This window comes from Pelecanus crispus, chromosome 4 (assembly GCF_030463565.1).
Source record: "Pelecanus crispus isolate bPelCri1 chromosome 4, bPelCri1.pri, whole genome shotgun sequence".
Taxonomy (NCBI): Eukaryota; Metazoa; Chordata; class Aves; order Pelecaniformes; family Pelecanidae; genus Pelecanus; species Pelecanus crispus.
In genome coordinates, this window is record NC_134646.1 from 19017881 (window position 1) to 19041664 (window position 23784).

Sequence of the window (23784 nt, forward strand, 5' to 3'; positions counted from 1 at the left end):
AACAAGACAGCGTTGCAAAAGGGAGGCATTTTCAGGCTATTTATTTGGACTTTTCAAGTACTGTTTCCAGCGCAACAGCTGAACTGTCAATCATCGTGAACTAGTTCAGCCTCTCAGAAGATTATGTGTTGGGAATTATTGTTCTCATTATAAAAACGTTCAACTGAGGCAGAGAGATGAGCATCTTGCACAAAGTATTATGGAAAGTCTGTCATAAAGCCAAAAAATTGAGCCAAGAGGCCATCCCATTACCTAACATCAGGAAAGTGTCCCTTTCACAGTGGCTCCATTCAGGTGCATTCCTGCTACCTAACTTAACAGGCAGGAAAAACTCTGCTTCATGTTTTTCAGATGCAGTAACTCTGAGCTAAAAGTCTCAAGAGCTCTCAAGAAGCAGGAAGGCTCAGTAAGCTTACCTTAGGAAATTTAACATAACTTGTGGTATTCAGAAGCTAGCTTTGCCTTCCCTTTCCTAGGTTAAAACGTTTTCAGACTCACATTTTCAGTTTTCATTGTTTACTTTCCCCTGTGATAATACCCTATTAAACAAATAAATAAAGCGCTGGCCAAGGTAAGTTGACTCTCTCCTTTCCTCCTCTTTTTAAATGTACTGAACCTGATCAAATAAGTGAATTGAGTTATTTTATTTTATTTATTGATTTCATTACTTAATGCTTGTAATTCAGTACCATCCAGGATATTTTCTAGCTCCTTTTAAATAATTCAAACATTTTAACTATGTGTTACAACTGGCCATACGATGACTGAGTTGACACCTAGAAATAAATACCACATGCTTTGGCAACTTATTAATAATTTCTTTGTATTACCATTTACTGAGATTCTCCTATACTACACAAACAGCTATTCCCAAGCTCTACAACTCATGGATAATAATAGGAAAGACTGCATGTGGAAGAGAAGTTTGGATCGACTCGAGGAATCCATCGGTCACAGACATTCAGTGCAGTTTATCAGATTGATTCATTAAATGGCTGGAAAACAGGTGTAACTTTCCAGTATGATAATCAGAGCTGATGTGTAATTGTTGACAGAATATGAAGTATTCCATCAGATGGATGAACTTCCATGACAGGATACCACACAAAGGTATAATGAAAATTTCCACTGCATATGTGTATCTATAATCTAGGAATATCTAGTGAATATCCTATCAAAATACATTGTGACTACCTTCCCACAGTGTTAATTCCACAACTAAAACTGAAACTGAGTTGTCATGGTGTCCTCCTGCCACGCCATTTTTTTTTTAAGCTGATAAGTCTGTCCTTTTTCTTGAAAATTTTTAAGTTACTATACACTCATAATTCAACACATGCTTATCACATACTATTAGAGATTTCAGTTTTAATATACTAGGAAAGTAAACATACTGAAAGTGAGCAATGAGTAAAACCATTGTCAATATTTACTATGAAAAATTAATGAATGTTAAAAGGGGACTGCTGAACTTTAAATAATTAAAAGTGGGTGTTCCAACTCCCAATTCTACCTCTTTAAAAGAGAAATGATTATTACATTAGGATTCTGCCAGATTAGGTAAATTGTGCTGATTTTTTTTTCCGATTCTTTTAATTTCTTTCTCATTACTAGTGATGCTAATGATGAGCCAGGTTCCTGAGTCTAGCTGAAATAAATGGAATTATGCTTAAGTGTAGGAATTTCAGTGATTTTATCTGACACCTTACTGAACCCATGAGACACTACATAAAAGACATGTAATATGCACATGAAAGTATCTGAGAAAAATACTTTTCCTTTTACTGTTAAATAACTACAAACTCAGGATCTACTAAGACTTAAAAGCAAACTACTATCATATTTAATAGTTACTGTTCCTAAAATAAAGAATTATAATTACCTCACTGGATATATATTAAATACAAGTACTACATTCCCTCTGCATTTAGAACTTTTTCCAATCAAACTGTTCTGATGATTTCACATTCATACAAAGCCGGGGCAAAGTCAGGTTCTTCTGGATGCTTATCTACAAATTTTACATAAGCATGCAATTGGGACATGTCAGTGAAGCATTCTTTATGCAAATTTCTAGCACTTCAGCACCTACTTCTCATTTCTGGTTCAAAACTCAGCGAGCTGGGTTTGTGCACTCGGTACTGTTTCAACAGCTTTTTGTCCCAAGCTCCACAATTCAAAGGATTTCCCAAGCGTAAAAATTCCCTAAGAAAGAGAATAAAAAAATTTACAAATATTTTTGTCTATTTATTTGCCTAGAATGGCACCAAATCTAATACCATTTTTTAAAAAGACAGTCATTACTTATAACAAACATAACTTTAACTAAGAAAATAAACAAACTAATGCGTAATTACATGAAACAGATTTGATCCATTCGAAACTATTTAAATTTTGAACACATGCTCTCAAAAGTTCACATTATTTTAACCAATCAAACAATTTTCATAAAGCTCCCAATTCCATTCTCTTAATTCCAAGACTTGGCAGGAGGCTGCTGCATCCTGCAGGAGAACATCAGGATGCTCACTGATGCACATTCAGCAAGCTGAACTCATCTGGAAAAGCAGACCACAGGCTGAAGTAAGTGACCCAGCTTTGTTTTATCCATGTGTCCTATTTGGCTGGGGGATAGTTTCACAGCTATCAACTATACGCTACAGTATCTATATCTACAGCTACCCAGGCTATCAGTATCTATGCTTAGGGAAGCTTATGTCCCTGCGATGCTACTACCAGCAAGCACGCTCCCTGCAGAATCATTTCTGACACAGCTACATGCCACTAAAGTCAGGTCAGCCAGTCAGTGATCCATAGGAGATAATACAATGAAGTTCCTTATTCCAGTGATCACAGGATGGTTTGGGTTCGAAGGGACCTTTAAAGATCATCTAGTCCAACCCCTCTGCTGTGGGCTGCAACATCTTTGACTATATCGTGTTGTTCAAAGCCCCATCCAACCTGACCTTGAACACTTCCAATGACGGGGCATCCACAGCTGCTCTGGGCAACCTCTTTAGTGTCTCACCACCCTCACTGTAAAAAACGTCTTCCTTATGTCCAGTCTAAATCCACCTTCTTTCAGTTTAAAACCCTTGCCCCGGTCCTGTCACTACAGGCCCTGGTAAACATTCTCTCTCTGTCATTCTTATAAGCCCCCTTTTTATACTGCAAGGCGGCAGGAAGGTCTCCCCAGAATCTAGCAAGCAATCCAAAGCATCATAGAACTGCGTGGGTATTTAACAAATGGTTCACAATATGCTCATAAACTTTTCAAGCTTTCTTTTCTAGTACTAGCATAGATGTACAAACCTACTTGCATTAATATGCAGAAAGATCAACTTTTTAAAGCTATGCAACCCCAGATTTTTCCAGACACCTCTGGTATCGCATTCCTGCATTTCCTTCACACAAACTGAAGTGCTAAATAAAACTGCTGGCCTGAACCTTTTCCAATCTGAGGTATTCAACATTGCACAGAAATGTCTAGGAATCCATCTTTTTCTATGGCAGCGTTGCTTTTAAAACCATTATGTTTCCTCTTCCTGAGGACTTAGCCAGAAATGGCATTTTTGATAGCCTCTCCATATTTGCAGGAAGGAAGCAAGCATTTAACTTAGTACAACCTCTGTGAAAAACAGCAAACAGATTTCTCCACTCCATGCTTCTTCCTCCTCCCCCGCCCTCCAATTCCCAGTGCCTCCAGGGTTACATGCTGATTAACAGAAGCAAGACAGTCTATTTGATAAGAAATAAAATGGGATCCTGTGCAATCACTACCACACAAGGTCACTTATGCTCTCTACCAATCCGAGCCATTTACAGCCAGCCAGCGACAGCACAGGCAGCAGGGCTCAGCTCAACCAGACGTCAATGCTAGCTTCCTGACCTCAACACCATCGGCTGCAGTGCCTGGGAGGCCAGCCTTTCAAACATCCTTTGGAGTGGCGGATGCAGCGAGTGGTCCTCATCAGCCAGAGCAGCACTGCATCTTTGTAGAAGTCGTGCGTGGAGCCTGGCTTCGCACATGACTTGCTGGTTTCTCTCTGTGTGCACTAGAGATTGCAGGATATTGGCCACTGCCAGCTGGAGATCCAGCGCATGCTGAAAAGAAGAAGAGCACACAACTTGAGAAGACGCAAACTGAGAAGACAAATAAAAGGAAGCCCTTATGCATAATAATGAAAAGGAAACTATCATTAACAATAAATACACAAAACGTCCTATACTTAAATATATGTGCATGTGTGTGTGTTGGGGGCGTGTGTGTGTGCGGGTGAAGAGACCCTTCCATCTCTTTATGAAAAAGGATAATAAGTTATATGAAAGATTACCACATCCATTATAAGGAAAAACAATCCAGGTAGGGGTGGTTAAACTAACCTCTCCTTTTCACCAGCAGAAGTGAGTCAGTTTAGAAGTTCTACATGCTTAGAGTGTACTAAGAACTTCTATTTTTCTGACTGCTAAGCCACTCCTAGTAACAACATCATTATCGTAATCTCTACAAAATTTAAGATACATGCAACAAAACTGCCAAATTAATGCCCCGAAGACAGTAAGTTGCCATGCTCACCAGTAGAGGACAAGAAAGAGGAATCAACTCTAGTAATTCTTGTAGGCTTTTGGACTTTTTTTTTTAAAAAAAAAAACAAAAACAACAAAACAGTGTTCTTCAGGGAAGACATCTCAAACAAAAAAAAACCCCAAACCTTAAGCAACTTTAAAAAAGGTCCAACAAATCCTTTATATACGAAACACCAGTAAAGGTTTTTGTTTGGGAATTGTACAAAGCAGGCAGTACAATTTTGGAACTAGAACATATTCCAGCTATTTCAAACGGCACGTATACACCAAGCTATAACGTCCAATCAAATGTCCTTCTCATATTATGTGTTAACACTTGAAACAGCAGGGAAAACAACAATCACAATGCTTGGAACTTATCTGATGGCCACTTCAGACATTTCTTTAAATTTACATTGCCAGGAGTTTGAAAAAGACAAACAAAACAAAGCCTATCAAATAAAACAATTTGTATCAGACCTCTATGTCACCACAGTTATTCAACTCAATTAGTCTGTGAAATGTATTAGCTTCTTAGCATGAAACAAGAGGACATCATCAGTCTTCGTATTTCCCATAGACATCCTTTCTCCCAGTCACTCTCAAAGCTTAAGACAGCAGAATTTTTTCCCTACCTCTGGGTGTGTAGCCGATCCAACAGAGGCCAGAAGATCCAGCATTGCGAGCATAGCACCAGGGTGGATAATGACCGCATCGGAGCTTTGTACAGATGTGGGTCCTGTTTGGAGTTTCACATCAGCTATGTTTTTCTGAGGGCAAACAGGAGGTGTTGAAACAGAATGATATGCGTGCCTGCAGGACAGAAAACATCCCACAGTTACAACACCCATCTACTATGAGCCTTGCATTTTTCAAATACCTGTAAAGTTGAATTGGCCTATAGATGTTACTACCCTCTCCCTTCTCTTCCCTCAGTTAGACAGACTAAGCGCTTTCCTGTTCTCAAACCTGTTGGACATGCTTCCCCAAAGACAACCTGGAAGGGTCTCAATTTCTTGACAATGCTTGAACTCAGAAGACTTTTCCCCACATGCTACACAGTTTGAAGAAGTTAAAGGTTGCTTTTACCACCTCCCTCTTTTCACTCTAGTTGCAGTGGCAGCACACAGCGACAGCAGCATGCAAGCTACCACTGGCTTCTGTTCTGGGGGACAAATTCAGCTTTGAATACATTTCTCCACTTTTGCTCTTCATTAACAACTGATTATAAAATGTGCTCTCACAAAACTCTCGGCAATCTCTAACTAGCCTACAGAAACAGAAAGTTGTTCTTGGTGTACACTCGTGCCAGCACCCCATATGCTCTCAGTATTTCCATGACTGCTATGGCACCTTAGCTTTACATTAAGCTGCTTTAGTCTGATCCAGGGAAATGAGGCTTTCACACACTGACTGAGAAGCAACCACTTGTGCCTGAGAGTTGTAGACACGTTTCCCATTGAAACTTTTGGAGGTATCAGCTTGATGCCGTTCTTCTTTCAGCACAAGATTCAACACACAAACAGCACAAGCAACTTACTGAACCTATGCTTTCAAGATGGTACTTTAGAAGCAAAAGATAGCTCAAAAGGCTCATGCTCACCACAAAAAAAACCAAAACAAAACAAAACAACCCCACCCCCCACCCCAAAACCACCCATACTCTCATGGTATTTATCATATATGCTTATTTGTAAGAAGAAAGAAAACAAACTCCATGTAAATTTTTCTTGAAGATGAAATATTGCCTGCTGTTTTACAAGAAGGGAATCCGTCTAGAAATGGGTCTCTTCCTATCAAATCAGTTGAAAGAGGCATTTCCTCTCTCTTGTTCTCAGTGACAGACATTCACCTACCCCTGACCCTAAAAGAAATAACACTCAGATTCGTTGTGCCTCACCCATTAGGCACTTCCAACTACAAAATCTCTTCTCCTGGGAAAAACAGGACATAGATGGGACATGAGGAAGGCTGCAAGCGCAACTCTGTCGTAAACACTTTGAAGGTTGCATCTTGAACACAGACACCCACCCCAGCAAGAAACATCACTTGTCAGGGAAGGCTAAGGCAATGGATTATTTAGCCTAAGACACGACACTAGGGGGTACAGCACAATCTTCTTCTGCTGGCTGGAAAATGGGCTGGATAAACAGTGTTGCAACAAAAGCGTTCCTATCGGCAGATCATAGCAGAATCAACAGGAACTTGGTGTCTGGAACAATCCAAGAACACTTTTTAAAAGAGAGTTTTTGAAGAAAGATTAAGTTACTGATGCTTTACTCATTCAGCTAACACTTACAGCAAACACTTACATGAAACAGTATGGCAATTCTATTGCAACCAACGACTAAGAAAAAAAACATGCTCAAATCAATTTTTCTAGTGTTTTTACAAACTCTAATCATGAATTTCCTAAACTTCTCAGCAGACTCACCAATTGAAACATCTGGCAGGTAGAGCAATGGTTTGTTGTCTCTTTTAAAATTAAATGGAATCAAGAACAGGAGAACAACTGGTAATACTATCATAGAGAGATGTTATCTCAACCCTTTTCTCTGTCTTAATGCAGAGATTGAAACACGGGCAATTGTTTCTTATGCATCCTAACAGCACTGCTCTTCATCTGAAGAAGAAAACTGCTAACTCTTTCCAATGTCACCTTGAGCATCTCAGTGCAAGTTTTACAGGATATAGTTTAAAAGCTAAATATCCATTTGTATTTAAGAAAGCTCTTCAGTCTAGTGAAACTCCCACTCCCCAAGACATTCTTGAAGATCAAGCTTCCATCCACTTTTAAGCATAAATTTTACTTCTAAGCACCCTGATCTGCACTATCACATTCACCTCATTAGGTAAACTGTGAGGTTATAACATGGTAGTATAGGGAGAGCCTAATAAAAACCCACGCCGCCATTGCTCAGTACGGTTCATGAACAAGCACATGATCCTGGCCTCAAATGGCCTGGACTTCAACATTACATACAACAAACTGAAAAGGGGATACAGTCAAGACTAGGCAATTTGCTTTTCTGTTAGCAATCTAAGTAAAAGTTACATCCTTAAAGCACACATTATTGAAAGTTTTTCCACATCACTTTAAAATACCTTCTATACTTAGCTTTTCCATATAAGGAGTACTTGTATCAAAACAGTGAAAAAAAACCCCACCCCAGTTCAAAAAGATTTCTCTAGGCAGGGAAAAGAAAACAGATCTTACAAAATCCTGCTAAAGTATTCATCAAATATTACAGGTCTATAGGTCAGTGCAGAACCTGCAATAAATTAATTTAGCCATGCTTTTACATTCTTTGTATGATCCCTTTTAAGGGAGAAAAGGAAGAAGTGGACAATGGAAAAAGGCAGTGTACCGAAGACAACACATAGATCTGTAATTTAACAAAAAAATAAAACTGAAGAAAAAATCAAACTTAAATTATATAATTAAGTACAACTCTTGATGAGAATTGTAACACCATTTTCATCTGGAAAGAAGTAAGATTTATTGTAGATAAACCCTCTGCACATCATTCTCTAAGAGTGATCACCACCCAAACTTTGTAAAAACAATAGCTAAAAGTACTTTAAAGTCCAAGTTACATTCTATTCTCTACTTCAGCCTGTCAGGCCCAAAGCATCCTCTCAAAAAACCAACCAACCAAAACAAACAAACAAAAAAACCCCAATGCCCTGTCAAGTCAAGTTTTTTCTGCCAAAATCTATAGCAATCAAAAAACTGGCAAAGCTGTAGTTCTTGATTCAAATTATACAGGAAGGGGGTGGAACAATCCATTCCATGTAACAGGGAGGACAGCCATGTACTGCCATCCCAACGCATGGGCTGAAGGAGTCCTACCTACTGTGTTTACATAAAGGATAATACTTGGAGGGCACCACTTCTCAGGGAAATAACAGCTTTGAGAGGTTTGAGAAGTGGCAGACATGTCTGAGAGAGAATATTAGCTTATCTATGTATCCAGAACTGCTCTAGACTGTATGCATCAAACCAGAACTGTACTATTTTTGCTTATAAGAATTATTTGTGTGCACAGTGTCTGCTTGCTCTTTTAGCCAAACAACACGGGGCTCTCCCTCAGGCACCTGTCTTACCAGTCAAATGGCAGAAAACCAAGCCACAGCAACAAGGGAGATTCCAGGGAAGCAAAGTAAAGGAGACAGAAAACAATAAGAGAAGAGCAAACACTTCTCTCAGAACAGTCAACTTCAACAGAATCTGACCGTATCTGACATTTAAAAAGAGAAAAAAAAGAAAATCAAATAATATTGGACTACAAACCCCAAGTTGCTTATTTTTGAAAGTAGGAAGATCCCAGCTACTGGCACTGAATTCGCTAGGAATGACAAACACGACGCTCAACAACCGTGAGAAAGCAGACAGCTGCTCAAACAGACTTTCTGAAAAGCCTAGCCCTGCCTATTTTTTACTTGAAAACATGCTTTTACAGAAAGGACCTGAAAAGTCACCCAGGCCAGCATGTTCATTCTTTCTGTCCACTTTTGCTTTGAGTCTTACACAACTTGTTATCACCCAAAGGCCTTTTTTGTTTGTGATCCATGTCAAACATGCTCCTTTACCTCAGCAAGCACCCACGTTACTATACTGGTGCTTACCTAAATTGCCCAAAGCACCCCACAGGGATACTGGCTTTTTAAACTATTCGACCTTTACCTCACCTTATACCACACAGTTTTCAAATAACTGCTTGCATTTTCAGTGGAAAAAAAACCCAAACAAACAAACAAAAAAACCCAAAAACAAAACCAAAGGAAGCCTAACATATCTATTCATATATACACATATATTTATATTTTAATTACCAGGCTGTGTCAGCTACCCATCTGGCACTCTTTTATTCATTACACCCTGGAATCAGCTCCTGTTTGGCAGGCGTTGCACGCGTTCTGCTGCAAGCCTTCACATACCTGTGCGTTTGAGAAATTCAGTGAACGTGAGCAGCCATGCCAGTTACACCTGGGAGAACAGCAAGATGTGGTACAGTAAAGGGCAAACCATAATGCTAGAGGTTAATATCAGGGCCAAAGCTGTAAAAAGCCTCCACAGGAAACGCTGTTTTCTTTCAAGTTTCTTCAGAGTAAATGAGAGGGAAAGGAGTCTGGCAGCTAAGGTTTTTCTCTGTGAACTGCAACTACTATGTTTGTTCCTAAATGCCTCAGTGTTAGAAAAGAAAGGAAATGACAATCCAAGAAGTTCTGAATTATTGGGAAAATGGCTTGTCCAAGCCAGACCCTTCAGAATACCCAGGTATGACTTGGGCAATGTCACTCAGCAAGACAGAAAAAGGCTTCTCTTTACTAACCTGCTCGAGTACAAACATCTCCTTTCAAAGCAGTTTCCAAAAGCAGCTTTGGTTGTTTCCCTTTGCAAAATATTTTACATTCCAAACACGAAACTTGACAGCATATTTTAAGCCAAACATGAAGCAAGAATGACCATATTTTCCACGCATGGCACCTGCACCTCAGATAACCCACCGTCTTTCGAATGTCTTTTTAGCCTTCAAAAGCAAATCTCTGCCAAACCTACATTTTCAGATAACGAATGGCTTCCCCCTTCCCTGGGGGCTCTGGGAAAAATCTCCTTTTCATCATTTGCACAGGCCTGTAACTCACACTGTTGTTGAATCAGTAAACTTTTTTTTTTTCTTTTCAAAAAAACAAAAAGTAATCTACCAGACACTAAGATGCATAAGAAAAGATAGTAGCTTGGGTGGTGGGGGAGTAGTGGTGGGGGAAGTGGGTGCTAGGATTTCTGCATTGTGCCATTTGTGCTTTCTTTCCATACCTTTTAATTTAGCATGCCTCTACATCATTTGATAGTCGAGTACTGACAGGTTCATTCTTTATTTTTTATTCTATGCAACTACTAACAAATGAGCACCTTAACAAACCATCCACCTCCTTACTGAAAGTACCTTCTCTTGAAAAATCAGTCAAGAAAAAAAGAAATCGTGCTCTATTTACTGATCTACTAGCATAGTCTGAACTTCTTTGAACTGCTCCCGAGAGTGTAATTTATACCTCCCATTTCTTATAGTAGACCTTATTTGGTTTTGAATCGTGAACTTTAAGTGCCTCAGGAGCCTGGAGACATCTCTAATCTCATACTTTAGCATCACTACCTAGGATTCACTATGAAACATACCTTTCCATTTATTTTATCCAGTAAACACGCAAGTGAAAATACACACCTCAGAAAAAAACAGCAACTTCAGAGAAAAAAAAAAAAAAAACCAAGAACTAAGAAACACAACAGTGAGACAGAAATCAGAAGCGAGGATCAACTTCTCTTTAAAGGTCGGTACCTTTTCCTGGACAAAGCTGGCGTACCCCAGGGAGAGGGGAGAGAAGTCTCATTTGTCAGGCAAGGAGGGATCTGTTCTGCACGACTACAGACAAAACAGACAGGGGTAGGACAGAGAGGTTAGAGAAGAAACCAGAGGCCATAAGCTTGTTAGTTTTACAAAAGCGCCAATAAAATAGTTACTAGGATCCATTCTTCAGAAACAACATGGATGACAAAGGACGCTACTGAATGACAAGCACCAGGTAAACACGCGGACATGCAAAGCGTGTGCTTGTTTTATGGCATGACTCTGCGGTCCTTGTTCATTACTCTGCAGAGCTTTATTGATATGACCATGCTAGCAAAACAGAACATCTTTCAATGTTAAACAGCAGAAATTCAGAGGAGAAAATAAAGCATGAGCAAAATAAGTATAACCAACATGAGTAAGAAATAAAATGAACATAAACTTTACAGGGAAGGATGATCAGAAAATTTAAGAAAGAAGGGAGAATGCAGTCACTAAAGATGACAGGGAAAAAAAAAAAAAAAAAAAAGGAACTTAATGAGATAGCTTATGCAACAGCACCATGGGTTTTACTTACCCCACTGATTCCTCATACTTTACTGTTAGCCAGTGTTATAACTTCTACAGTACATGTAACACATTCTTAATACACATTTTCCTCCCCCCATCTGAATAGTTTAATACTATTTTAAAAAGAGATCAAGTAAATTGATTTCCGTGCTTGGCTTTTGTTTTTTTGGTTTTGTTTTGTTTTGCTTTTTAAACAAGAGAAAAGCATTAAGATTTGCTGCTTTGGAGGCAAAATTTTCATTAACAAAAACATCAAGTTTATACTTCACTAGTCACCTAGTTTAAGAAAGCCTGACCAACTGGCAGCTCTATTAATATCTCAACATATGCAGTCACACCTTCAACACCTGGAAAATGAGACCCTGTGTTTGACTAACTAGGTGGCCCACCTTAGAAAAACAGGGTCACATGCATTAAATAGCTGGGGTGCAGTAGCTCCAAGGTCCCAAATACGAAGCTTAGGTCTGTGTTTTACTTTTTTGCACCTTAAAATATGGGTGACTATGACTTTCAGACAATCCAGTCTTCAGCACATACTTCAGTAAATTTTGTTATCATTTTCAAACAACTTTAAGACTTCACTGTTCATTTCAAATCTCAAGTATACTTTAAGTATAATTTAAATTCCAGTTGTTTAACTTTGGGAAAGTCTCCCAGTTAAATTTAAAAAACAGTAATTTACAGACTAGCTAGAACTTTAAAGAACATGCCAATCCATCTAAAACAAGATGTCTAGCCTATATGTGTTTAGCCTGGAGAAAAGGAATCTCAAGGGAGACCTTATCGCTCTCTACAACTACCTAAAAGGAGGTTGTAGCGAGGTGGGTACCAGTCTCTTTTCCCCAGTAACAAGTGATAGGATGAGAGGAAATGGCTTCAAGCTGTGCCAGGGGAGGTTTAGATTGGATGCTAGGAAAAATTTCTTCACCAAAAGGGTTGTCAAGCATTGGAAGAGGCTGCCCAGGGAAGCGGTTGAGTCACCACCCCTGGAGGTATTTAAAAAATGTGTAGATGTGGTGCCTGGGGACATGGTGTGTTTAGCAGTGCTAGGTTAACAGTTGGACTTGATCTTAAAAGTCTCTTCCAATCTAAATGATTCTGTGATTCTAAAGTCATCATGATATTATCTAATTACTTAAAGTCCTGTATCAAAGGAAACATGAACTTCAGGTGTGATGTTCAACAACCAATTTTTCATTTGACTTAATAAAAGCATAAAAATCTAGTAGCTCTGTACGATAAAGCAACCAGACAGTCTGCCTATCAACCAACAGGTTGCTTCAACACATCAAATATAACCATAAACTGATGTCTCTCTCAATTGCTGCCATGACAAAAACATTCAACATCAGAGAGAATGCTGCATACCCTGGAGAACACCAGCAAGCTAAGTCAATATTTGGTCAGATGTTGTCACCTTATATTCCTCTCACTGGAGTGAAGGAACAAAGAAATAGATTAAAATGGAAATACAAAAGCTTGCAACAAACATATTTGAAGAAAAATTAATTTGGGGAACACTGGGGTGGGGGGTAGGAAGAGAAAAAAAATGGGGGGGTATGGGGGGGTGTGGAAGCAAAGTTCATACCTGTCAAAAGAATCTGTTGCTACCTTGTAGAGGTAAATAAAAAGTTTGCTGCAGTGTCTTAGCATAGGTGACACAGAATCCAGGGATATTTGGTCATCCTCCAAAAGTCTTTGAAATAGTTGTGTATTTGAAGGGAAGACATTCAAGGGACTTATTTTTCTCAAGTCTGAGAAGCAGCCAAGTAATCGAACAGCATCTGCCAGTTTTTCATACTGGATCTCTGTTTTGAAGAAATGAGAGTTGGCTGGCTCATAGCGCATTGCTGCAGTCAATGTGCAGAACACAGTGTGAAGCAGTTCAAACACTTGATTCTGGTTTACTTTCTCCCAGCCATTCTTAGGCGGCGAGCACAAAGATCTTTCCATAGCAACGAGTAAAGATGTGACATACACAAATCCACCAACTTTTCTAAAAACAGTTCTTGTGCGGTGACTTTCTCTCAGCACCGAGAGTAGAGCCTATGGACAAAACAATCAAAACAAAGAAGAGAAAAAGCAGCAGCATTACAAACAGCTTGAAAAAAAGGTAGGAATTTTTTGTTTGATATGCTAGCAAAATCCTCAAGGCATTTGTCAGAATTTGGTAATGCCTGAAGTCTCCAAAGATCAACTTTGTACTGCAAGAGTCCCCATCCTCAAGAGCTTAAGAAAGAGAAAGAGTGGGTGAAAAAGTAAAGCATTACCCCTAATTTAGAAGAAATTAAGGAGGTAAGTGAAGCTGCCAACAGAAAAGACTTGACCAAGCATAGAATGGAACCCAAAATCCCTAGGTAATTCCCTTAATGATAAGGTAAAGAATATAGCTATTAGAAAGGAATCTACTCTGCCACCATATTTCACAAACAATTTCAAACAAGAGTGGGCAAACAACTGCCTGTAGCAATGAGAAATCTAAACCTTGGAGCATCCTAACACAGGCCTCCCAGAAATCTACAATGCATAAGCACCCGGCAGCTACAAAGCCACAACAGCACTCAAAGATAACAATGGCAGCAAAGAATTAGTCCCAAAACTGCACTTAGTTTTAGCCTTCCTCTACAATGAAATCCATAAATCTCTGAATCGTTTCATTCAATTCAAAGAGCTGCTGTTCAAAAATAAGCCTGAGAGAGAGAGAAACAAAAATGGATAAAACCTGATTTGCTGAACAAATGCAAAGCCACAGTATAAGCAGCGGAAGCTACATGACTCTAGGTACTAGAGAATACTACTCATTCATCTGTGAAATCAGGGAGTGGGGATGCCCATCCACCCAACCAAAAACAAACAAAAACCACAGCTGTCATGGGAAGTTTGACTCATGTGAATATGGAATACAGAAGAAAAATTCTCTCTACCTGAAGCATGACAAACAACAGAAAATGTTACTGATACAGAAAAATAGGCTAGGGAGGCGGGGGGAATCTTTCATGACCAAGAGTTTACTTCTTCAAAATCATGCTTTTTTTTTTTTAAGCACTTAGAAGATGGGTAGTGAAATAATTAGACTGTCATTCCTTTCAAGGCAGTATCTCATTTCCTGCCAAACCTGGATAAACAGTAAGGGACACATCACTGCACCATTCTGGGCTGTCAGTTCCATAACCAAAACTTCTGAAAACAGCATCGATGGAGGACAAATACAACACGTCAGGTGAAGGACGGAAACCCTGACTTTGGATGTTACATCTGTTGGGGAACTGCAATATCCTTTCTCTTCCCTTAAGTATCGTGAATGAGATGTTCAAAAACAACTGAAGACCTTGATAGACAGAATGCGTCAAATGAACCATTTTATTACTAGCTTTCCTTTCTGTCTTTTGGAATAATACGAAGCTGCTCATCTGCTAGAGAAATATTACAGCTCCTTTTAACAGAGATGAACCTAGATGTCTCAGAGTTCTCTCCGGTAAGACTAATTTACTTACTACTACTTGCTTAAAATAACAGTACTGTGTCAATTTACAAAAATAACATTAGCTATTTTGACAAGAAATTGTGGGTCTAGATTAGCAGTCAAAAAAGCTAATACGATAGAGAACAGATGAGAGTCTTCTCTCTTCCTCCTCCACTCACAGCCTTACGTTCCTACCTTTCCACTGTTTTGCTTAAGCAAGCAAGTTCTTCGGCTTTATCTTCTACTATGGTAACTACAATTTACATTTATATTAGCTAATTCAGCATTTATAACTAACAAATTGGTAAAATAAAGTAGGTCTGCCACAGGAAAACGCAAGCTGGCAGTGAAAACAAACTTATGTGTTACATGCTTGCTTTTTCCCAACCATGTATTCTCATTATTTTTAACTGAATAATACTCTGCCAGGGAAGATTATCATAACTGTAGAATCTCATTTCCTACCCACCGAAGCTGATTACAAGTGATGATGCTAAAAACACATACTCACTCACTAGCCTTCGTCTGAAACCTGCCAGGGACAGATGGAAGAAAATAAGAACCGTGCATCAAATGTACGCACTTCAAACTCCAGAGACAATCTACATTCAGTAGCTAAATACCATCCATCCAATCCCCTTCTTCAGTGTTTTCTTTTTTAAAAAGTGGCTTAGGAGCAAGAGTCCTGAGCAGTGCTTCATTTACCCTTAAGATGTCCGTTTTCAGCTGCAGTTCCGTAGGTGGAGCCGAGTGCATCAGTCCCAACAAAGTGCCCATATCATCTTCTCCACTAGGTGATAACACCAACTGCTGGATGATCATCAGGGCATGCTGTCGGCACTGGGGATACTTTACTATGTTGTGCACGCATCTCGCACCACCAAACTCCCTGAAAATACCTACTCAGAAAGGGGGTGGGGATAAGTGCATAAAGAGTATGAAAAATAAATCAGTAACAAATAATGACAACAACAAAACATGAAAAGTGTTTATATTCATTTCTACAGATTGAATGGCAGGGGTTTAGCCCTATGGATGTTTAATGACTTACTACTATTTACCACTCCTACCACAAATAAAAATACAACTTGAATGATATTCTTCTGATGGTATTTTTCACTAAACGTGTTGAGTACAAGGATGCAGGTCAGTTCTAAGAATTTCCTCAATAATTCTGTTACTCCAACAGTAGTTATTATTTTCATTCTAGAGCTCAAAGAGTCACAGGATGGAACAAAGAAAAAAATACAGCAAGCCCCCCATCTTCATTGAAGACTGTACACCGTTTTGGTTAGGGATAGTGTTTATATTACATTTAGTTCATTGCCAAAAATATAACTAGGCTGCTTCTGGACACGATGAGCAAACTAGGAGCACTGTTTGAGAAGTGATTTGGTCTATCCACAAGATTTGTAAGATGTCGCAGAAGTTTTCTTGTGGCAAGACCTATCTCTGTAGAGATAAAGCTTTAAGTCAAATAATGGTTCTCAAGCTTACTGGATACTCAGAAGAACACATAGAGCAATATTAACTGAAAATTAAATGAAAATTCATTCTGAAAACATCATTAAAAAAACATACATGGCACATATAACATGTATTTAGTACAGTCTCAGCACCTAGAGTACTGCCCTATGTTAATTACTGAAGATGAAAACAGAGTAGGGAAATGGATCAATGCTGCATTACTGCATCAAAAGGGATTATTTTCCTTTTGACCATAAACTAAAAGAGCAGTTTAAATGACCAAGTTCAGGATTAACAAGCTAGTCAGGACAATGTTTATTCCCTATAATGTACATATACAAACCTTAGTCCCACTATCCATTTCTGATTTCCTGCCTCCTGCTTTCTCTGATGTTCTTTGGATGAGATATGGACAAGGCAAAAGGAGAGGCCTCAGACCCCGAGACAGTTAAATTGGTTGCATGCCTTTGCAGGCAAAGCACTTCTCAGTCGTCAGGTCTCTTGTTTTCAGAGAGACTGAGGTAACATTTTATACTTCTCCTACTCTTGGTCTAGATTCTCAACTACGCAGTGAACCTGTCTGGGTCTGGACACCCAAATTTCTTGCTTGAAATTTGGTTATCAGTTATGCAACATTCAGGAAACCTTATCAGAGATACTGGTTTAAGATCAGAAACCAAGTTTTGAGAGTGGCATGAAGCGCTGCAAGGCTGCATAATGCCTACTTATGCCTCTCTGTGACGACCTAAAACCTCTGCTGGCCTCCGGATACAGTGCCACTGGGCTCACATTCCAGTCACGCTGCACACACAGCAACCACAACTTCTCTGAGAAATGGTTTCTTAACTCCCCCTGTACAGCTCTGTCGCACTCCTGAACTTGGAGAGCTACTGATGAAATGAGGCCTTTGGACTTGCCAGGAGTCCTCAGAAACAACATCTGTGGCATCATCCCACAGTCCTAACATGTTTTATGCTACCCTCTGTTGTTTCTCTGGTGGATACTCAAGAGATTAACTCAGTACCGAGTAGTAGTAATGAGGTACTGATGGCTGCTTCAGGCTTCCTAGGTAAGGTCAGGAACGCCATTTAACAGCAGCTGAGGATTTGTCACAAGTCAAGTGGACGCTACCACAGTCAGATCATAATCCATCCCTCACAGAAGCAAGGCTCAGGTACCACAGACGCTGACGCCACACAGGTACATGTAGTTCAGTCCTGTGAACCAAGACCGGTGGCTTCTAAAATATGAGGCAGTTCCAGTCCTTCAGAGATGTTACCATCACATACTTACACCACCTCCTCTCATTCATCCTTAGAAATCAAACCATCCTGAGGTTTTTTGGGTTTGGGTTTTTTCCCCAGTTTCTCCTTATATGGAAGCCCCCATATATGTACCTTTGTGCCACTCCTTTATGACTTGTTTCTAATTCTGCCTTTTCTTACATGGCAAAACCAAAGCTGAGTGATAGATGTACAAGTGTGTAATTGATTCATGCAATTCATCTGTAATCTATACCAATTCCTCTCTAAAACCTCCTTATTTCAGCCTAGTTCTCTTGCTTCTTGGTTCCTCATTGAACAGATTCATCTAGTAAATCAAAGATCATTTTTTTTTCCTTTCCATTGACAGAAGAGGTAGAAGTAGACAAAAGGGAAGTGGCAAAGGAGATACATCTCAACTTCAGCAAAGCTTCTGGCAGTGTCATTCACAGCTTTCTCATAAACAACCCGACCAAATGGTCTAAACGTGATCATGACAGCCTGAATGCATAACTAACTGAAATGTCAGCTTGGAGTAACCTCTGCTTCACTGCAACGCCTTTATATTTTGATGAAGGACATGCCACTGGGGTTTATCTTGAGTGCCATGAATAATGCCTTTCCTGATGGAATGAAGAACTTATTTATCAAGTACGTGGACAAAGCCAAGCTGGCAGATGTTGTAAATGCTCAGCAGGAAAAATTCAAAAGCCATCTTTGAAAGTAGTTTGAAACCACAAGCTGAAATGCAACAGAACTTGAAAACAAGCACAACCGTGAAATAACATAGACAACACTGGAGGTTACTCCATCACTGGGCCTAAAATTAAATAAAAAAATTTGCCCAGGCAAAAGCAGAAAAACCCTTAAGTTACAAGCTTTATGCCATTAGCCCATGAGCTAATGTTTAAACTGTGAGCTGTCAAACAAGCTGGACAATTTCAGGATTTCATTCTTAAGCATTTGTCACAGATTGTAGTTTCTCCTACTTAAATGAAAACAAAAACAAAACCAGAACTGAGAAACACCAGTCAGAATTGAGAAAAAGGAAAAAAACAAACAAACAAACAAACAAACAAAAACCCCTGCTAACATAAGGATGCTTCATGGCCTCCAAGGCCAGAAACTTCCTGGTTTCTTAAGGTGGTGTCTTGTTTCCCCACACTTGCTCATTTTCTTCTTCATCTAATAGAACAGACAGAAAGGGTTTAAAAACAGTTATTACCCTTTCTCAATCTGTTGTTTCAAGCTCTCAGAGACAGCTTTTACACATACTGTCTATTATCATGTCGCTAAGTCTTGGCTAATGAAACATAATATAAACCCGCCTGACTTAGAAGAGGACACTCATAACAGAGCCCTATTTATACATACTGACAGGGAATATGCCTTTAAAAATTAAAAGCCATCTTTCACTAAAGATGCAAGCATTTTTAATCACATTTAAGTAGACATGACACTGTCAACAGCAAACTACACGTCTAATTAGATGCGTAAATTTACCAATACACAACCTGTGTTACAAGCCCTACTACAAATTATTACAGTATTGTTGCAGAGTGATGGGGTGTGGTGGTTGCCTTCAGGTAAATAATATCAAAGAAACTCAAAATCAAAAAAACCCCACCCCACTATCTTGTACTCTTATTTTATGCACTCTAGTTTATGCTGTCTATTCTCTCTTCTGGAAAAACTTGGCAAGAGAAAAAGTATATTTCAGTGTGTTTGATTACTTGCCTGAAGATAGAAAGTCAAGACTACTTTGCTTTCAGGCATGATTTTCTGAGTTACTTTTTTATAAATATTTTGATAGCAGTCTCTCTACCTACCTGCATTTGTGTTTGATCCATGTAGTAGTACTGTCAAGGTCTCCATAACCAATAAAGCCAGCTGCTTTTGGTCCTCAAATGAACTGTTTCTTGAATCCCCTAAAAAATAATTTCAGAAGCCAAAGTCATAGTAAAAATCACTCTTTTCTAAGATGCTTCTTGGTACCTTCCACCAACACTTTTATTTTCTTTGCTTCCCCAGAGAACATACAGTCTAACCATATTGCAAAGCAAATTAAGATTTAGTCTACACATGCATTCCTGGGAAATCTTAACTATTAATTTATAAAGACAAGAATTTAAACAGAAACTTCTGAGCACTGTGAGCTCAGTGGCCGACACTGCAGCTGTAGGTGCAGTTTCATACCCCCAACTTCTGTTTCTTGAAGCCACAAAACCATACCATAGTTGAAGACTAACAGGATCTGTTCTTGTTCAGTATTCAGAAATTCCACACAAAAGCACAAAACTACATTCATATAATTACAGTAAATGTGCTGATGATGCAGTGTTGGTTTGTCTGTTACACCTGTTGAAAGTGGCATATTAAACACAGAGTAACACTCCAGAAAAAAACATTTCTTTTAAATGACTCTAATAAGAAGCAAGCCACAACACAAGGGCATGTGCACCCAGGTAGCACTCTAATCAGATGACAGCTTGATCCATCTACTTACAAGAACGTGAGAACTGATGTGTTTTTCAATGGAGTTGCTGGCAATAAAGCTTTCTAACTCTAATCAACTGCTACTGCTTCACTAATGAAGCTTCAGGCAATAAACCCAGGTGAAACATCCAACAATTATGATTAAAAAAAAAGTGTCACTGATGCACACTAACTCAACAACCGTTTGAATAAAGAATGTAAAATAAAAAAATATCTCTGTGTGTATGTATGCACGTATGGCACTTGCTAGTGCATGCTTCACAGGTGAAGCAGCTATGTAGCTTATCTCTGAGATGTTCAACTCTGGAGATAACTAATTTTTAAAATTTTTGGTTTTTTAAACAGTCTTAGAAAAGTGTAGACCCAACTCATAAAAAAGTCTGCAAACTTGAATACATACTCCTATTAAGAGCTCATATGTGTGCTCTATAGTATTTTTCAAAGCTGCGGCTAAACACAATGAAATGCCCAAGTACCTTTTGTGAGGAAGAGTACAGACACTATGTATTGCTCCTTCAGTTAAGTAACAAATATTAAACCAACACATAAAAAAAAAATTTACAAAGGAAAATATGAACCCTGCTATTTTGAATTCATACAGCATCTTTCATTAAAGCTTGCCCCAAGCTCCTCGCAGGATGTTAAGAGAGAAGCAATTCCAATGAGCTTTTAAGACGGCACAGCAGCCCCCGGCAGACCTCAGTCCTTGAGATACACACTCAGACTCTCTCGTTCCTCCTCTTAAGTGCTAGCCTCCACCATTCCGAGCCAAAAAACCCCATGTATTAGTAAAATGGAAGAGCATACACTACCTTGATCATTCAGGGCCTGAGTGGGATCTTTCAGAAGGGCTGCATATTTATGAAGAAGGTTTACCATCACCTCCAGAAGTCCCACTTCCCTGAAGACATCCTTAAAGATGTAGTCATGACGGGTGAACTTAAGAAGTGTCTTTATGGCAATGATGCTACACTGAAAAGAAGTGCTGGATTTTAAAAGGATGCTCACACTGATCAGTTCTTTACAGGGTATGTAATTCAAGCTGAAGACAACAAATTCCAGCATCTCAAAGTATTTGGTCTGCACTTCTGGAAGTTTAGGAATTTTCTCTGCAAACTGAGACAATGTGTGTTGTGATTCCAAAATGAAGTAGTTGGCATTGTCCGCCATATAAATATTCATGATGGCATCAAGGATGATTTGTGCTAGATAGCTGGTTTTTGCTCTCAAAAATGCATTCTGGAGGACCGAAAATGCTTGAATATTCCTCACACTGTGACCTAAATCAGGAAACAAAGTGGGATGGGAGGAAAAAGTAAAGAGAAAGTTCTTAATCACCATAAACAATGAGTACACTTATTAATAATGATCCATGCATTTTAGTAAGTGTGAATAAAATAACAGCATATGTCATGTATAATACAAATTTGTGTTAAAACTGACTCTTAAAAAAAGCCTCTGCACAATCCCTTACATCGCACATCCTACAATCTACTGTTCATTAAGATGGCATCTTCATCTTTGAAAGTAAGCGTTTACATAAGCAGCTAAATGGAAGATCATTTCTTTAAAATAGGTAAGCAAGCTGACCTATTGTTAAAACGTACAACAGGATAAAGTTCTAGAGACAAAACAAAGCCTGCTTGTCATCTACCCAGGCCATAAGAAAACTCATTACAGCAACCGTAACATATTCTGTATTCCATAATGCAGAATGCAACTCTGTCCTCTACAAGTATTCGGCAGGCTAAGTTTAGAATAACAGCCATCTGTATCCCCTCACTCAACAGAGCAATAAGCAATGACAAATCCTCATCAGCCGCGTTCAAAGCTAGACAACATGCATGGCCTCCAAATTATACTCTTGCTTCCATTCTTTGGCAATCGCCTGCGAGAAGAAGAGCGCTACGCGTAGAGAAATTCCACAGGGCAGCGTAAGGCCAGACGCTGCCTTCCTTCCACAGAGAGGCTGCTCTTGCTCAGGTTGGGATTAACTGGCATGAACTGGCATGATACTGGTATCGGAAGGTGGCATGGGGCTGGCTTTGGAAATCAGGCCTGGGAATAAGAAAGCTTTGGCAGGGTCCAGTACTGTTAACAATTAGGGAATTAAAACAAAGGGAAAGAGTTGTAAAGCATACGGTAGCTATAATATTAGCATACAAAGACCTCGCATCTTTAAAAGCTCCGTCAAATTTCTTCTTATAAGTACCTTCAAGTTGAATAAGATCTCGTTCATTTAGCCAAAGAATGCATCATTTATGAGTGCTCCCTGTGGCCCCCAGAATTTTCTATGGGCAGATATTAATCTTATTCTACTAAAAAGATGCCTCAAAGCAAACTCTAACTTCTGTAGAAACAGTACAAGTCATGGTGGACAAATCCCATGATACAGAAAACAACTAATGGTAAAAATAACTAAAAAAAACCCCCAACAATCAATCAAGAGTGAGACCTTGAAACACATTCTAAACAAAGCATTTAGGATGCTCTAATAATAAAATCTTATTTTCAAACAAGCTATCAGTAAACCATTAGCCTGATTTAAAAACCCTTTCATAAACAAAGAAACCTGATTTATTACATATGCTCTGTGGCATGCTACTCTCTTCATTGTTTATAAAATAAGTTGTCCAATTTAAAAGTAAATTTATTTATCTTCATGTCTAGCCTCACCACCTTCCCTGCCAGTATTTCTCCAGAAGGCAACAGGAAACTTCCTTGAAAACTAACATGGAACAATTTCACATACCGGAAGAATATTAATGTTATGTCGTAAGTCCCACTCATTTGTTTCTAAAAGGACATTTTTACATGCTTTCGTTACAAGGAAAAATGTTGAAAAGGGGATTGAGAGCTTATTAAATGTGACAGGAACATAGGCAGTGACACATACAACAGAATTTATATTCTAATCTAGTATCAACAGTTGTTCCAGGCAATCAAGCAGATTAATAAATTATCTTTGATTATTATGAGGACCCCTGAAGACACCAAATCTTAACCAGCTCTTCAGAGTTCAAGAAGTGAAAGGATTTAAATAAAAGCAATTAAGAAAATGAGCTAATATGGTCTTCATAAAAAGATAAGTTGCCAACATAATGAAAAGCAGGTAAAAGAAACTGAGAGATGTCGTGACAAATACCAGAAAATTAAATAAAAGAATTCCTTTGGAGATTGCAATAAGCCATAGTTCTCTTACGCTACTGTATCAGAACAGCTGATTAGTTTAAGCAAAAATTAGTATGTTATTATGAAAACATGGATAAATTAAGCTCCAAGTGTGACTATCACCTTCTTTCTCTATTTAGTTCAAACAGAAAACAATTCCCATGAACAATGAACTCTCTTAATACCACAGAAAGGAAGTTATTGTCCAAGGAACCTAGATATACAAGAGAAATTGTGAAAATAAGTCCATTAGCCTATAAATCTATAAATGTAACCCTATCACAAAATTTTTTCTTGTATCCCTGGTATTAACTAAATCCCATAAAAAGTCCAAGTAAATAGTGACCATGAAGCTAGTTTTAAATTCCATACTCTTTTGTTACATAGAAGATTTACCTGAATTTTTAAGTTTATACACAGAATATGAAAAATAAGTTTA

The 23784-nt window shown here is 38.8% G+C and overlaps 1 protein-coding gene across 1 annotated transcript in view; it reads right to left on the bottom strand.

The window, feature by feature from the left end:
* WDFY3 (WD repeat and FYVE domain containing 3) overlaps positions 1–23784 on the bottom strand; it is a 122013-nt gene that overhangs the window by 72503 nt on the left and 25726 nt on the right. Inside the window, exons 8-15 of the mRNA XM_075708881.1 lie at positions 20987–21454; positions 19508–19606; positions 15655–15848; positions 13075–13532; positions 10908–10991; positions 5202–5379; positions 3890–4104; positions 2089–2205 (exon numbers count right to left, since the gene is read on the bottom strand). Of these exons, the coding sequence (XP_075564996.1) occupies positions 2089–2205; positions 3890–4104; positions 5202–5379; positions 10908–10991; positions 13075–13532; positions 15655–15848; positions 19508–19606; positions 20987–21454 (1813 nt within the window). The remainder of the gene's footprint in view (positions 1–2088; positions 2206–3889; positions 4105–5201; positions 5380–10907; positions 10992–13074; positions 13533–15654; positions 15849–19507; positions 19607–20986; positions 21455–23784) is intronic.